Source organism: Pantherophis guttatus, chromosome 5 (genome assembly GCF_059756535.1).
Source record: "Pantherophis guttatus breed Tessera chromosome 5, ASM5975653v1, whole genome shotgun sequence".
Classification (NCBI taxonomy): Eukaryota; Metazoa; Chordata; class Lepidosauria; order Squamata; family Colubridae; genus Pantherophis; species Pantherophis guttatus.
The window spans coordinates 52,911,300-52,926,790 of record NC_142067.1 but is presented as its reverse complement, the minus strand read 5'-3'; the positions used below and the strand labels follow the sequence as shown (position 1 = coordinate 52,926,790).

General features: G+C 37.2%; 1 protein-coding gene and 1 long non-coding RNA gene across 3 annotated transcripts in view; one reads left to right on the top strand and one right to left on the bottom strand.

The window, feature by feature from the left end:
* Positions 1-15,491, bottom strand: part of CLIC6 (CLIC family member 6) — a 31,078-nt gene that overhangs the window by 9,833 nt on the left and 5,754 nt on the right. The window contains exon 1 of one of the 2 annotated variants that reach the window (XM_034439551.2): positions 8,355-9,686. The exons of the other annotated variant lie outside the window; for it this stretch is intronic. Within the exon in view, the coding sequence (XP_034295442.2) occupies positions 8,355-9,503 (1,149 nt within the window). The 5' untranslated portion in view covers positions 9,504-9,686. Of the gene's footprint in view, positions 1-8,354; positions 9,687-15,491 lie in introns of those variants that run through there. 2 annotated transcript variants of the gene reach the window in all.
* Positions 9,604-15,213, top strand: LOC117678632 (uncharacterized). Its single transcript, XR_004595082.2, has 4 exons — positions 9,604-9,691; positions 12,310-12,381; positions 12,699-12,757; positions 15,012-15,213. It is a non-coding gene; the product is annotated as an uncharacterized LOC117678632 (long non-coding RNA).

The window sequence follows — 15,491 nt, the reverse complement described above, 5'->3', positions numbered from 1 at the left end:
TACAACACACACACATTCCACACAAGTAAGCTAAAGAAGTAGGAATATACGCTTCAGAGTTTGATAGCTACAAATGTTTTCAATGCTGCACAACAATTCTTTAATATATCAAAAAGATGCATTGGCTAAAAGATATTAGGCAATCAACCCTTCCTGTCTTAATTGACAACAATCTACTTCATTTATATTATTCCCAACTGAATTTCATGCTTTAATTTTCCCTGGAGGATCACATCCCGAACATATAGATCAGATTAATTACTCCTTGCATCAATATTGTAGAGCCTACAGTTTGTCTCTTAAGCAAAAATAACAGACAGAAATACTGGATGACTTTGTGATTAGCAACAATATTTCTCACTCATTCACTTACATATTATTATAAAAATATGTTTAATTTAGAAATTACATACTACTATAACTGCCATCTAATCTAAATGGACAACCAAATTACATGAAAATGTATATGTACAATAAAAAAAATTACTTAGCACACAGAAGAATAACATTTACTGTAGAATAAATGTAAAGGAACGGGTTTTGTTACAATTCTAAGTTGGCAGCAGAATTACAGGACAGTATAAACATACTAAATAAAGCATAAAGTACACAATAACAGGTAATCATAGAGAAAAACTGATTAAGGTATAACGTATACTACACTTAGAATGCATCAGACTAGAGAAGGTTGTTCCATGGCTACTCAATCGAAAAAGGTGAAGAGAAAAACTTCCATGTGCACAAAAATAATTAAGCCTACTACATTTTAGAAATCTAGCAGAGTATTTTACCCATGATTTTTTAAAAAAAGTATTTATACAATGAGATATGATGTTTCATATAGAGATTTCTGCTGCAAAAAATCTGGAGAATCACTAGAAGGCAACAAAGATTTTTCCGTATCTCTCTGCTGCCATCTAACAGTCATCTGGACTTGACAGCCCAGATCTGGTAGCCTAAAATCTGATGGGAAAAGCATTTGTTTCCCAGGACTCTTGTTCCCAGTACAAGGGCATAAGTATAACACATTTATCAGCAGCAGAAGTGATGATTTAGTAATCTCTTGACAGAAAACATTTTCACCTTTCATTAGTACAAGTGTAAACATAGCAGAAATGAAAATCCATACTGTTCTTTACTACATCATGGGTTTTTATTATCAACACAAAAATCAGATAACCTTCATATGTTATTTCTATAACAGAGTTTAAAATAACTAGGCTGTACAGAACAAAAGCTATGTGATCCTTTCAGATAACAAGATGCCAGTGTTACATGGCTCCAAATATTTATTGGCTGCAAATAAATAAACCCATTTGTGTTCGTTATAAGAGTTCGTTATAATTTCCAGTGATTCTGAACATTTTCTTTGTTGGCATTTCCTACTATTGAGCTAGGAACTTCTTAAAGTTCTACATACATTTGGGGATGGGGGAAGATAATTTTTTCCCCAACATACAAAGTAAATCTTTACTTTTACTCCTCAGAGAAGAGAGGCAGCAGAAGTCTGTTGCATACTGTAAATGCTGAGTGATCCTTAAGATGATACCTGCCAGATGTAGTTTGGAATCTTTAAAAGTAACACCCAACAATTTTGTCCAGTATCAAGTTCAGGAAGACTGCTGTAGTTTGATAATATATCCGAGAGAAAATCTAGAACTACTACAAAATACAGAATAAAGAAGTTGGAAGGGACCTTGAAGGTCTTCTTGTCCAACCGCCTGCCCAACCAAAAGACTCTATACTGTTCAGACTCTCCAATCTTCTTAAAACCTCCAGTGATGGAACATTCACAACTTCTGAAGGCAAACTGTTCCACTGATTAATTGTTCACTCCTTAATTCTAGTCTGGATCTCTCTTTGATAAGTTTAATAACTTTTGATAGGTTGACCTCCTCTTCTCTGTGGCAGCTCCTCAAATATTGGAAGACTGTTTTCATGTCACCTCTAGTCCTTCTCTTCGTTAAACTAGACATACCCAGTTCCTACAACTGTTTATCAGATGGTTTAGCCTCCAGACCCCTAATAATCTTTGTTCCTTTTCTTCGCACTCTTTCTAGAATCTCAACATCTTTTTGTAACATGGTGACCAGAGCTGGAACAGTATTCCAAGTGTGGTCCTACCAAGGCAGTATATAGCAGTATTAATACTTCATGTGATCTTGATACTATTTCTCTGTCACAAGATTAAATTATGGGAAATATTTTTTTCCAGGGTAGATACAAAGAAGAACCAAATTTCTCCCAAATACTTGTTCCTATTTGTTTGTTTGTTTGTTTAATTTATATGCCACCCATCTCACTGTTGTAGTGATTCAGGGAAGCATATAGAATGATAAAAATATAACATAAAAAGTTAAAAATTAAGTAATAATTTTTATTACTTTATTATTATTATTTTTATTATTACTAATAAGATAAAAACCAAGAGAATAGGTGACATGGGAGTGGGGACCTTCTCATTACTCCCTCAGTCAAGTCCAGCATACAGCACCCCTATGAGGGCCCCAGACCAGTCAACAGAGCCAGGTTCTTAAGGTCCTTCCAGAAGAAATCTCTGGAGGGAGAATATTCCAAAGGGCAGGGCCACAGCAAAAAAGGCACTTCTCTTGGATCCCACCAGCTGAAATTCTTTGGCAGTTATGATCCAAAGTAGGCCTCTTTTGCTGGAGTGAGTGGGTCAAGACAATCCCATTGGGGACAGAGAGCTTCTCAGATATACTGTCAAGGCAAAGAGGACAGAATTTCAAGGCAGTGGAATCTTTGGAGTCTTTCAACTTTTACAAAACAGTAATAAGCATCATAGCATCTGTGGCTGCCATAGCATCTATAATACCTCTCTTTGATATTCTAGAACTTCATAATTAAATAACTTTATTAAAAAAAACCCAAAAATGTCAAAAATCTTACATGATGTCAATGTTCAGGTTATGTCTATCACATTTTTAAAACAAATTGATGCCCACCATCTGAAAATTCGATAATTCTTACTATAAAACTATGGACTAGCTCAAAACCAGAAGCATTTTAATTTTTAGAAGTCAGTGAAGTACTTTCAAACCACATAAACCAAACTTGTATAAAATCCATCATTTTCCATCTAAATCTTGCAATTAAATATTTTCAGTGGTCTGCGAGGAAATATTTGAGAGGACTATGTATTTATGCCTTGATGTACACTGAAGAAACATGGATTTTTAAAATGCATATAATACAACACAACTTAATAATGTCACAAAACTTGGATTATTTTAACACAGCAAATTGGTAATTAAGAATCAAGTCTTCAGATACAACAAAGCTAAAACAAATTCCCTAGGATGCATTTCCTAAGATCATCCTCCATGAACCCAGCTGTTGAATTTTAACTCATATGGTTAAGCATACTGTATTGTATAAGCCAACCAATCTCAAGATGATAGTTGTAACATTTTCCATAAATGGGAAAAGGTACTTTCTATCAAATCATATCAAAACTCTATTGACTTCAATGAAACTTTTTTGGGGGAGAGGGTGCCTTTGAGTCATTACTGAATACTGGTGACTGCCTGGACAAGTCCCTACAGTTTCTTTGGCAAACCATTTCAGAAGTGGTTTGCCATTATCTCTTTCCTAGGGCTTAGCAAGAAAATGACTGGCCAAGGTCACCCATCTGGATTTGTGCCTAAGGCACAAAGGACTAGAACTCAGAGGCTCTCAGAGGCTCTCTCCAATGGAACTTATTTCTAACTTATATGTGAATTCAATATAAATTCTAAATAAATCTGTAAGTATTTAAAACATCAATTTCCAAATAACAAATAATTAACGAATAATCTAACAAATAACTTTTAACAATTGAACAATTTACAAGTATAATTTTCAAAAATGTCAACAGATAATTAAATAAATGACCAGGTATGTTATGCCTAATGTAAATTGAGAAAATACTCTTTTAACTAATGAACAATGAAATAAATAATGCTATAGGAAGCAGCCCAAAGAGCTTAAAATACCACAATCACATGAAGGTTATGAAAGGAATTTATAATTCCAGCTTTCCCTAAGTGCATTATGAAGTCCCACATTTTCTGTTGGAATTTTTGCATTTTCTAATACAGGCTTAATATTTGCAAAAGATTAAACATAAAATTGATGGGTTTGACATCTAGATTTAGGATGTCCGTTGGCTCAGTTATATCCAGCCTGCACAGCTTCCAGGCACTAGAAGTGTTTTGATAGTTTCACTTGGGTGGCCAGAGGCAGCTATCGTCAGCATACTAATGATATTTAACCCCTTGCTGATAAATGACCTTATCTAATAGCTTCATGTAGATGTTCCATAAGACCTACACAACCATAGTATAGCTCTAAGCAGGTCTGAGTGATTTTATTCAATAAATGCCTAAAGTAGTCTTCAAAGTGACTTCCCAAAGTTTTATTGAAGAGGGCTCAAGTCACTGTAGACAGAACTGATGGCAGGTTATCTACAAATGCAATCAGCGGAAAAATAAGCATATTTTGCAATATTATCACCCCAAAGAAACTCTTAAGAAAGATCCTTCCTTACCTGCGATCAGTTAGATCTCTTTGTTTTCTTTCAACAGTGCTGTAGGTATCTTTTCTTCTATTTAAGTTCTGAAATTCGTATAAAAACCTTGGAACCTATAGGATAACTCACATTGGGAGTCCAGATGGATCCAAGCAACCAACACTCTCTTATTCCAAACAGTAACTAAGGCCTCAATTGAGCTGAGCAGTCCTAAGCATCTTCTGAAATCAGTGGACCAGTTGAATAGGTCCTTCCTCCCTGCACCACAAGCAGCCACAGAGAACTTTGAGTGGTCTGTCCATGACAAGGAACTGGTGGCAACATCCCCCAACTCCAGATCACTTTATTATTGCCTTGCCACAAAAACCAAATCCAGTGTGTGACCCCTTTGTGAATCAGGTCATCAATAAACTTGGTCATGGCCATGCTGGCCATGAAATCCCAAACCACCTCAGATGGGGCAGGTTGAAGTTCTCCAGACCATAACTTAAAAATATATGTTTAATGGGATGCCTTGGAAACTGCTAATCCATATCCTTTCTGGGAAATCACAACCATATATGTACCAAAAAGCCACCAAGTATAAGATTTACTTTAAAGTTAGAGTACATCTGGATCTTAATTTTTGTCAGTAGGAAATTGATTCTACCATTGCAAAATAACAGGAAAGTTTTTTGTTGAAGGAAATTCCAGAGCCAGCACTTTTATGGTCAGTGTGCAATGCCCACCTTATCATTACTTTCAGGTAGGCAGACAATGACAAAGGCCCTATCCTTAACTTACTGAGTTTGTATTATTATACATACTTAGCACATAGCATGCTGACTCTGTAAAACAGCTTAGAAAGGGCTGTAAAGCACTGTGAAGTGGTATATAAGTCTAGGTGCTGTTGCTATTAACAGTGTAGCATTTTCCTACTCCTGCTGTGCCAGTTACAAGCCTTTAATTATTTCTTTACTTGAAGCAAGGCAATTCATGCCTCTTAATAGAAATATTCGTTCTCACGGCTTTGCTGCCTTTGAGAAAATGCTTCAGAAATAAATGTTTCTGGCTGCATGCATGTGCAACAGCTGCCTATTGTTAAACTGCTTGACTTGTTTTCATGTTTCCAATGAGCAAAGAGAAAGACACTAATGTTTTAAGAAATCAACTCATTAAAGTTAATGAAACTTTTAAAACAGCAGCACTTTTATCAGCAGCTTGAAAAAAATTAGAATATTTTGTGGAAGAACAGACAGGTGCCCTGCTTGGTTCAAATATTTTTTTCTTAATTATTGCATGTATTTATTTATTTAACATATGTAGTAATTTGTCCAACAAGGCATTCTGGGCAGCAGACAGGTAACAGCAACAACCATAATCCATAACATTGTAAAATAGCATAAAAGAAATAGCATTTAAGGCCCCTAAACCTGCACCCACATCGAAGCTCCATTAGCACCTGATCCAGTGCCCAGGGCAAAATCCAGGACTTTATGGCCTTGAGGGAGCCTATCAAGTCAGGGGCATCCATATGAGGGGGATGCTGCTTCACAAGACAAGTGCCATGAGAGGTGCCTCAAAGCAGGTGTTCACTTAATGGTGGTTTGAAGCTAAAGAGAAGGTGATGATCTGTCCTTGAAGTTACAACCATCACCCCAGCCCCACAGTCACATGATCACAGTTCAGGCATTTAGGCAACCAGCTCACATTTATACAATGGTTGCAACATGTGCCAATCATACCATCGCAATTGCGACCTTTCCAGCCAGCTTCCAACAAAGAAGGTCAATTGAGGAAACTGGATTCACTTAACAACCGCATGATTCACTTAACAGCTTCATGATTCACTTAATGACTATGGTAAAAATGGCCATAAATATGGGTCCTGTCATGTGAAAACTCGCTTTATGACCCCACTGACTTAGGATAGAAACTGTAGTCACAAATGTGGTCGTAAGTGGAGGATTGCCTATCCAGAGTATACAGGTAGTCCTCGACATACAACAGTTCATTTATTGACTATTCAAAGTTACAACAGCACTGAAAAAAGTGACTTATGGCTGTTTTTCACAGTTACAACCTTTGCAGCATCCCCATGATCATGTGATCAAAATTCAGATGCTTAGCAACTGACTCATATTTAGGACTGCTGCAGCATCCCAACATGGGATGTGATCACTTCTTGCAACCTTCTGACAAGCAAAGTCAATGGGGAAACCAGATTCACAACAACCAGATTACTAACTTATCAACTGCAATAATTCACTTAACAACTGTGGCAAGAAATGTCATAAAATGGGACAAAACTCACTTAACAAATTCTCACTTAATAACATAAATTTTGGGCTCAATTGTGGTCATAGGTTGACGACTACCTGTACAGTAGCTATATTAAAATAAAAGTTGAATATGGAAATCATTGAAAAATTTTGTCACTGTTATTTCTTATATCTTAGTACAATAGTATGGATTGCGTTTAAATAATATTCTCATAATTTCTCTAGATTAAAAAAATCCTAATAATATTCACATTAAACTCATGAAATGCATGATTTTCCACCCATTTGAATCATGTACACATTTGTAAACTATAACCTCAACAATATAAATCTGCCAATATTTGGGTTAAAGCTTCTCATATTTTCCATTTATCTTGTTAGTTGCAAAGTCATGTCCAATCATCAGGACCTCATGGAAAACTTTCCTCCAGGCCTTCCTGTCCTCTACCATCCCCCCCCCATTTAAGCCCACATTGACTGCTTCAGTGACTCCACCCAGCCATCTCATTCTCTGCCATCTCCCTCCTCTTTTGCCCTCTTCTTTTTTTCATGACTTTTCTGCTATTTAATCGACTACATACTCCATGCAAGAATAAGTAAGTTTTTCATATTACCATGAACTTATGTCCCAAACTATCAAGTTGAAGAAAAAGGATAGATTTACACTGCACTCTTCTAAATTTGATGATCTCCATACCTACTGCTGGCTGGCGATATTGGAATTTTACTTTGAATACATCTTGAAGATACCAGATTTAAAGATATGATACAAAGATAAACACCCCATGTTTACACCATGTCTCCCAGAGGATAAACATGCCTGTTAGAATTTTTTTCACTACTTTTTTTTCTACTATTTCTAGTGAACATTTTGATGTACACTTCTGAGGATGCTTTCCACTCAGCTTATTTCTAAATGTACTCTTTTATATTCAAAATGATAATTATTGACACTCTAGAAAAACAAAATTATCAACAATTAACTAAAAATTGTTATCAATCATAGCTTTCTCTGAAGCTCAGCAGTAGAATTTGGTCCCAAGTTTGCTATACTCTCCACCCCCAAGTTCAAAACCAACAATGAAAACTCTCACAATCTTACTGGCAAGTTCAGCAGAATCCAAATAAATACACAATACTTAGTTTCTCGCCTATTTCAAACCTTTATATTGAATTCACTAAATGATAAATTGATTATGCTGTGGAGATTCTAAATTAGATCCTCAAGCACGACTTTGTTATCAAAACTTTGGGTGTGATCTCTAAAGCACTGACGCCATCAATATGTAACTTCCCTGCAGGTACACAGGATCCTACTCAAACGAATAAGTTATAGACAGCGCAGTTTAAAGGGGAAAAAATGCTAACTAAAGAGAAGCTCCCTGATTCCAAAGTCTAGAGTTACCTAACTGGCCCAAAGTTGTACCTTATTCAAGTAGTTTCATTAAAAAGCAGCAACCTACAATATCACCATTTTTATTATTGCTGATACCAAAAGCTGCCGTTCCATGAGCAATATTCTGCGATGGCTAACGACACCGATGCTTATGTAGTATCCTTACTTTTACAAAGAGAGAAATGTCATGTTCCTGTTTCTCTTGCTCAGGCGCATCGTGGGGGACGGTCTGCTTCCCTTCTACAGTCGCTTCTTCTTCTCTCCCTTGAAGGCCATTCAGCCCCAGAGCATCTACTTCTTCCGCCCCTTCTTCCGCGGATCTGCCAACAGGCTCATCCTGCTGTATCTGGCTGCTGAGTTCATCGGCCTCTCCCAGAGATCCCACCGCTCCAGAATCGGCGGGCTGCTCCTCCTGCTGCTGCTGCTGCTCCTCCTCCTCCTCCTCCTCCCCCTCTTCCTCTGCACTCGCCTCAGGATTATCCTGGGCACCAGCTTCCTCTGTACTGGCATCTGGCGCTGGTGGGCTTTTCTGGTTTACTTCTGCCTCTTCCACCGCGAGATCCTCCTCTGCCGCCAGAGTTTCTTCAACGGGGCTCTCGCTAGGAGGGCTGTCTCCCCGCAGAGTCTCCTCTCCGGTCCGCCACTGCTCCTCCAGCGGGATAGTAGTCGCCGCCTCGTCCTCCTCTTGTCCTTCTTCTTCTTCTTCTTGAGCAACTTCAGGAGATTCTTTTTCGGAGCTTTTTTCGGCCGTGTCTTCTTCTCTCTCATCCTCAGCGCACTCTTCCAATCCTGGGATTTGCTCAGCTGTGCTCCTTTCCTCCGCGGGCTCCTCTCCTTCGGAGGCGTCTTCTGCCTCGGTCGGGCTTGCCCTTCGGCCCCCGGCCGACTCTCCCTCCTGCTGCGGAGGCTCCTCGGGGACAGGAGCCTCAGCCCAGGTGTTGCCCTCAGATTCTTCCTCGGGGCTTTCCGCGCTAGTTGTTCCTTCTGCGCTCGGACTGCCTGCTGGTCCAACTTGCTCTGCAGGTGGCCCCGCTAAACTCGCCTGATCCTCGTCCTCGGTCTTTGGGGTCGTCTCTCCGCTGCTCTGGCTCGGAGAATTCATCCCGTGGCTCCCGCCTTCTTCCTCCCGGGCTGTTTCTTCAGATGCTTCTTTCAGAGGGTCGCCCTCCTCGGCGGTGCAGGCGGGGCGCTCCTTCGCCTCCTCGTCTTCGCCTGAGTCCACCGGCGCTCCGTTTTCGCCCACGCCTTTCTCCAACGCTTCTTCGTTCTTTTCGGCCGGAGCTGGCCGTTCGAGCGACCCTCGCGCCTCTGCCATGCTGACCTCCTCAGGGGGAAAAACGGACCAACTGCAGGTGGCAGGTTTGCCTCCTCGCTGCTAAGAGCGCCGAGCTCTTGGCCGGCTCGCCCTCTCGCAATGGCGACTCTGTCCTCCCCGCGCTCTGTGCGGGGATTAAGACTAAGACTTGCCCAGCCCCAAGGGTCACATTCTTTACTCTCCACTAGGTAGCCTGCCCGAGGGGTGCGCGCATGCTCAAAAGCAACTGGTGAAGCTGCCGTCCTCACCTTTGCCTTTCCAGGGCGCTGAGGGAGAAAATACTAAAAAAGGGAAAGGAGCGGAGGGGGGGGGGCAAACCTTTATCCCCAAACTTCCTACCTAAGACTGCACTTTTCTCCAAGTATTGTTTAGGGTTCTACCTGATTTTTGGGTTCCATATCTTGTTTTGAAAATGCTAAGAAGCCTGTAACTATAGAGGTAGAGACAATCACCATATCCTGTTAGAAAATGGTTTTGGGGGAGGGACAATTGGTATGAAATGTGCTTGAATAGATTTGGATTGCCCTGCCTGTCCCTCTCTGGATTCAGGTCTCCGTGTCTTCATCTACGTAGCTACTGAATGCACATTAGAAGAGATGTTTTCTGATGTGCCATAAATACATGGGACTCAATGCACATTTACAGCATATAGATTGCTACTTACAAACTTTTAAAGTGGAAACTATTGGCAGGGATGGGGAATGATTTGGTGTTTTTTTTTTGTTTGTTTGTTTTTTTGAAAGAAGAGTGTATGACGGAATGTAAATGTTAAGTTTTCAGTAGTCTTAATACACTTACTTCACTTTTTTTAAAAAAAAAAGAGTCCAAATCAAAAGAGAAAAATGCCTCTGTCTCTCTGATATCACTGCTACTCATTCCTAAAAGCAGTGGCAATAAAATGGAATGAAACTTTACACTCTAAACTTAGAACCTCTGTACAGCACATATATATGTATAAAACTCCCATTTTTCCATCTGAATTTCTTGAACTGCCTGTGCTGTATAGATAGAACTGGCTAAGGATAAAGTTAGAATGGCTTCATCAGTAATGCAGATCCATCCATTTCAGTTTGTCAGAAATGATATCCTCTCCAGGTTCACATTTATTGGCTAAGTGGCTCAACATAACACCACCATCACTTCACAGGTGGACTACTATAATATGCCCTAAATAGGGCTGTACTTGAAGACATTTGGAAACTGTAATTGATGACAAATGTCCAATCTAAATGGAGGCAACTCACTATTTTCATATAGCACCAATTCTGTAAGAGCAGCATGCAGGTTTGTTCCAGGTGAATTCAAAGTGCTGATACTAATGTACCTTTAAAGTCCTATATGGTTTGGCATCTGGCTATATCTGATATTGCCTAATTCAAAGAGAACTAGACCAGCAAGTTGTGCCTGTAGTGACTGTTTGTTTAGTGTCTCCACACCTCGTAAAATACAAAGAGGTGAATGTCCTCTATAGCAGCTTCTTCCCTGTGGAATGCCAGCTCCCTAGACTTAAGATCCATGCCCTGGAATTAGGTACTGAAGACCTGATTCTTTCAAAGAGTGTTTGGGAAGTGAGGTGTGAGTGGGTAAAGTTAATAGGGTATACTGTACAATGAATTTTGCAATAAGTTCGTATGATTTATATTTCTCTGGTTTTATCACAATTATTTTATTATGTTAGTATGTATTAAATGTCATTATGTATTAAATGTATTTTATACATTAAATTGTATTAAATTATGCATAGTAATACTACATAATTAATATTGTATGATTATTGTATGATTGTTTTATTGTGTATTAAGTTATTACAAGTCACTTGATATTAAAGCAGTACAAAAGATATTTAATAAATGAACAAACAAATAGAATTATACTGAGCCACTGTGAATTTAACTACAAAGCAAAACAGCTGGAGTCTCCAACACTAAATTAAAACCCAGCACAGCAGATGATTGCTTAGCACATAAATTACATAGTGGGAGACTGAATTTAGTGATTTGGGGATTTACTGGCAATCTTTTTTATTCATTCCTTTCAGGGTAGCCCTAGAAATATTCACAGAAGAGAGATGTGCCATGATTTAATTATATAACAAATCACTGGGTGCAGAAGGAATCTGGCTTAGCTCCTGTTGTCATGTTTGTTTTAAAGATAAAAAAGATTTCTGACTGAGCTTGGGTAGACACTGTCAATCAAAGTACAAAAAATTAGACTACAAGGACAAATACAATTTTGAATTGTAAGCTGCCCAGAGTCATTGAGTGAGATATGCAGCTATAGAAATTGAATAAATAAAATATTTTGACCTGGGAGAGGTCACATGCACCAAGAAATGTTCCCAGTTAAAAATATACACAATTTAATCAATAAAATCTAGAACATAAAACAGAATATTAGAGTTGAGGAACCTTGAAAGTTTTCTATTTCAACCCCTGTTTGAGTAGGAGACCCTGCACCATTCCAGACAAATGTCCAATCCATCAAACTCAATGGGAATTCCAGGGAGATATGTGGAGTGCCATTAGTTGCCTCTATTGGGTGATATTTGTTTACAGTAAAGACTACATCTATTCTTTAACGTATTGATTTCTATCATTTGTGCTTAATCATGTTAATGTCATGCACATCAGAATCCAAAATATTTTTCTTCTTCTGGGAAGTTCAAGTTTTATAAAATGAGGTATAATTAGGAAATGAAACCTATGGTAAAGGCAACTAATCATGCAAAAATGAGAGGAGAGTTCCAACATGCCACAATTAATGCTTCTACACTTTTTTCTTGTTTGCCTCCTTTTCTGTTTTGTAGTATAAAGTAAAGTTCATAAACACCCAAAAGACTAACAGTTTTAAACTGCAGTTCTAAACAGAGTTCACCAAAGTAAGAAAAATTTATATTGAGTAAAATTGCACACAATTGCCCTGTTATGGCAGAATCTTTTGTGGCTAATAATGTTTTATATAGTGCATTGTTAACTACAGATGTGGCTACTGCAACACAGAATGTCGCTCCCAAAAACATTCCTTCACACAAACCATCTAACAAGAAATCACTGAATTATTTGAAAGTGTGGAATAATATTATAGTACATGAAATGGATTCCCACTGAATCATTGATAACCTTGTTGCTTGTTTATTAGCAGAGTGGCTAGGATAATTGTAGGATAATTAAGTGATTTTCATTCTGTCATTTACAGAAGAGCCACTGTGAATAATGTAAAATATAGAAGAAAATTTGAAAGGTTCTAATGTTGAGGTGATTGCCTTACAAGTAGTTGCAATGATATTGATACACAATTCTTATAAATTCTTATAATTCTTATATTATTCAAATTAGTTAACTCATATATATGTACAACAAAACCCATTTTTTCTAAAAATATGAAGGCTACAATTAATAATTAAGTAGGTTACCAATGAAAGACAGAATTTCAAGGACAGATCCAAACAATCTTAAATAGATTAGCAGTATTTGCTTATGAATGTTCAGGGGAATTTCATGAAACAATAGATTAGCTTTACAAATAATTGCTAGAGTCAGGCAAAGTGTTATTTGAAAGTGGTTTAAAAATTACCTTTGCAACAAGTAAAAGAATGTAGGACATAGATGCAGACATCTGTTTTTCAGGAAAGGTCAATAAACTGAGAGCTTATTTTGGTCCTATAATATGTGAACAAGCTATAATATTACCAAGCAAAATAAGCTCCTCTTTTAAAAAAAGCATTATTATAGAAACTCATTTTGGAAACTATAAAGTGCTTAACACTAAACAAGTCCAATTTTTATGTAAATATGAGATGTACTTGAAATATGGATCTAAGAAAGAGAATAGAAAACGATCCATATTTTAAACAGGAGTCTTTGCAGATTTGATTAAGATCCTTACGGTATATTGGAGAGAACATGGAAAAGTTAAGGCTGAAGTGCAATTCTTCTAGCATTACCATCACTATTAAGGACTTGTATATAATGATTCACACAGAAGGGTATACTTGGTAGAAAACATTTTGTTTAGGCAGAAGTTTAGGAAAATGGTTTTCACAGAAATTCTTGAAGGATGTACAGAAATAAAAATTTGCTTAGTCCTTTTGCCACCAGGCAAACTTGTCAATATGATGAAGCAACAGAGAAACCACCAAACCAACAAAAAAATATCCTGAACAAATGTTGAACAATCAGTTGTTATGTTTTATAGGTTATGTAATATTTTTAAAAATCAAGTCAGACTTGCTCATTAACTTTATATGCATTGAGATATAAACATTATTTAGATATGGAGAAAGCAACACAGAATTTTCATAAATAGATATGTTAGAACTGGTTAGGTTGGCAATGTATTGTAGCCTGAAATCATGGAGAGTATAATAATCCAATCAAAAGAAAATGGGAGATACCAAAAAGAGAGATATTGAAAATAGAGCCAAAAATGATACCCATGAGATGGAAAAAAGGAAAAAGTTTTAAATGACCTAATGTAGTAATTCAATTTCAAAGAAGCAAAAAGGAAACAAGGAAGCAAGGATTGATAACTAAACAGCAAATCAAACTCATAGTTTAAGACTATCGGGATAAAATGTGAAAAGCTAAACCTCAAAGTAAAATGAGGTTGATGATATATAAAAAACATAACGAGGGATTTGCAGAAATAAATGAATAAATAAGATGGTTTGTTGTGGAGGAAAGGTGGTGATTGTATAAAGAGTAGGAATTTTGTGTCTTTTATTCCTCATAGAAGAGGATAGACCCCATCCTAATACAGTTGTATGGAAATAAACCTCAGGATTGATCAACGTGTAATAAGAACATACAATGCTATCTTAAACAATCCAACTCTCCAGGGCTAGATGTTGAATGAACTAGCACATTATATTAAATGCAGGAAATTCCAGTATTTATTTGAATAAAAACTCTGAGAACTAATAAAAGTATTGAACAATTATAGAAGAGAAAACATAAATTCACAATTCAAAAATGGAAACTGCAGTCTGATTTGCTTAATGTCTATGATAAACAAGTGAATACAGGCAATCCTCGACTTACGACCACAATGGAGCCCAAAATTTCTATTGTTAAGTGAGACATTTGTTAAGTGAGTTTTGCCCCATTTTGCGACCTTTCTTGTCACAGCTGTTAAGTGAATTACTGCAGTTGATAAGTTAGTAACCTGGTTGTTAAGTGAATCTGGTTTCTCCATTGACTTTGCTTGTCAGAAGGTCACAAAAGACGATCACATGACCTTGGGACACAACAAAGGTCATAAATATGAACCAGTTGCCAAGCATCTGAATTTTGATCACATGATTATGGGGATGCTGCAAAGTTCTTCACTGTGAAAAACAGTCATAAGTCACTCTTTTCATCTAAGTATAATTAACTAAAAGATAAGTCAATTTTAGGTTTAAAAATGGAAAACAAATTTGTGGCAGTTTAACCTTTAATATATTAAAGCTGATTTAATCCAGTTTATTCTCTCTCTCTCTCTCTCTCCTTTTCTTTTCATGAGAAATAGAGAATGTAAACAATGGGATAGAAGACTAAGAAATAAGAAGTGCAACCCTGATGTTTCTACATGAAGCTAAAATATACACAAGATAAGCATGAAACTTTACACAATTTACAATAGCAGTACCTACTGATAGTGCTACCTTTTCATTTTCCTCGGTTACACAAAAATGCTTCTGATTGTTCTCAAATAAATATAGTCAGAACTACTGATAAATTCTAATTGATGTATTATAATGTTGAAATATTGAGGTTTTTACCCTTAAAATGTTTTTCCTAGTTGAACAAGAGAGTATTTTAGAAGATTAGGGTTTTTTCTCCCATGGCCTCTGAACATTGTCTGTGTTTATGACATTTATTCCTTTGAATGGAATTCTTTTAATTTATGTAGACAACAGTATTAAATGTTCAACTTAGTCTGGCAAAACTAGCATAAAAATGTAATATGCAAATAATCAGAGTGCTTATCTTATATACAGTTTAATGT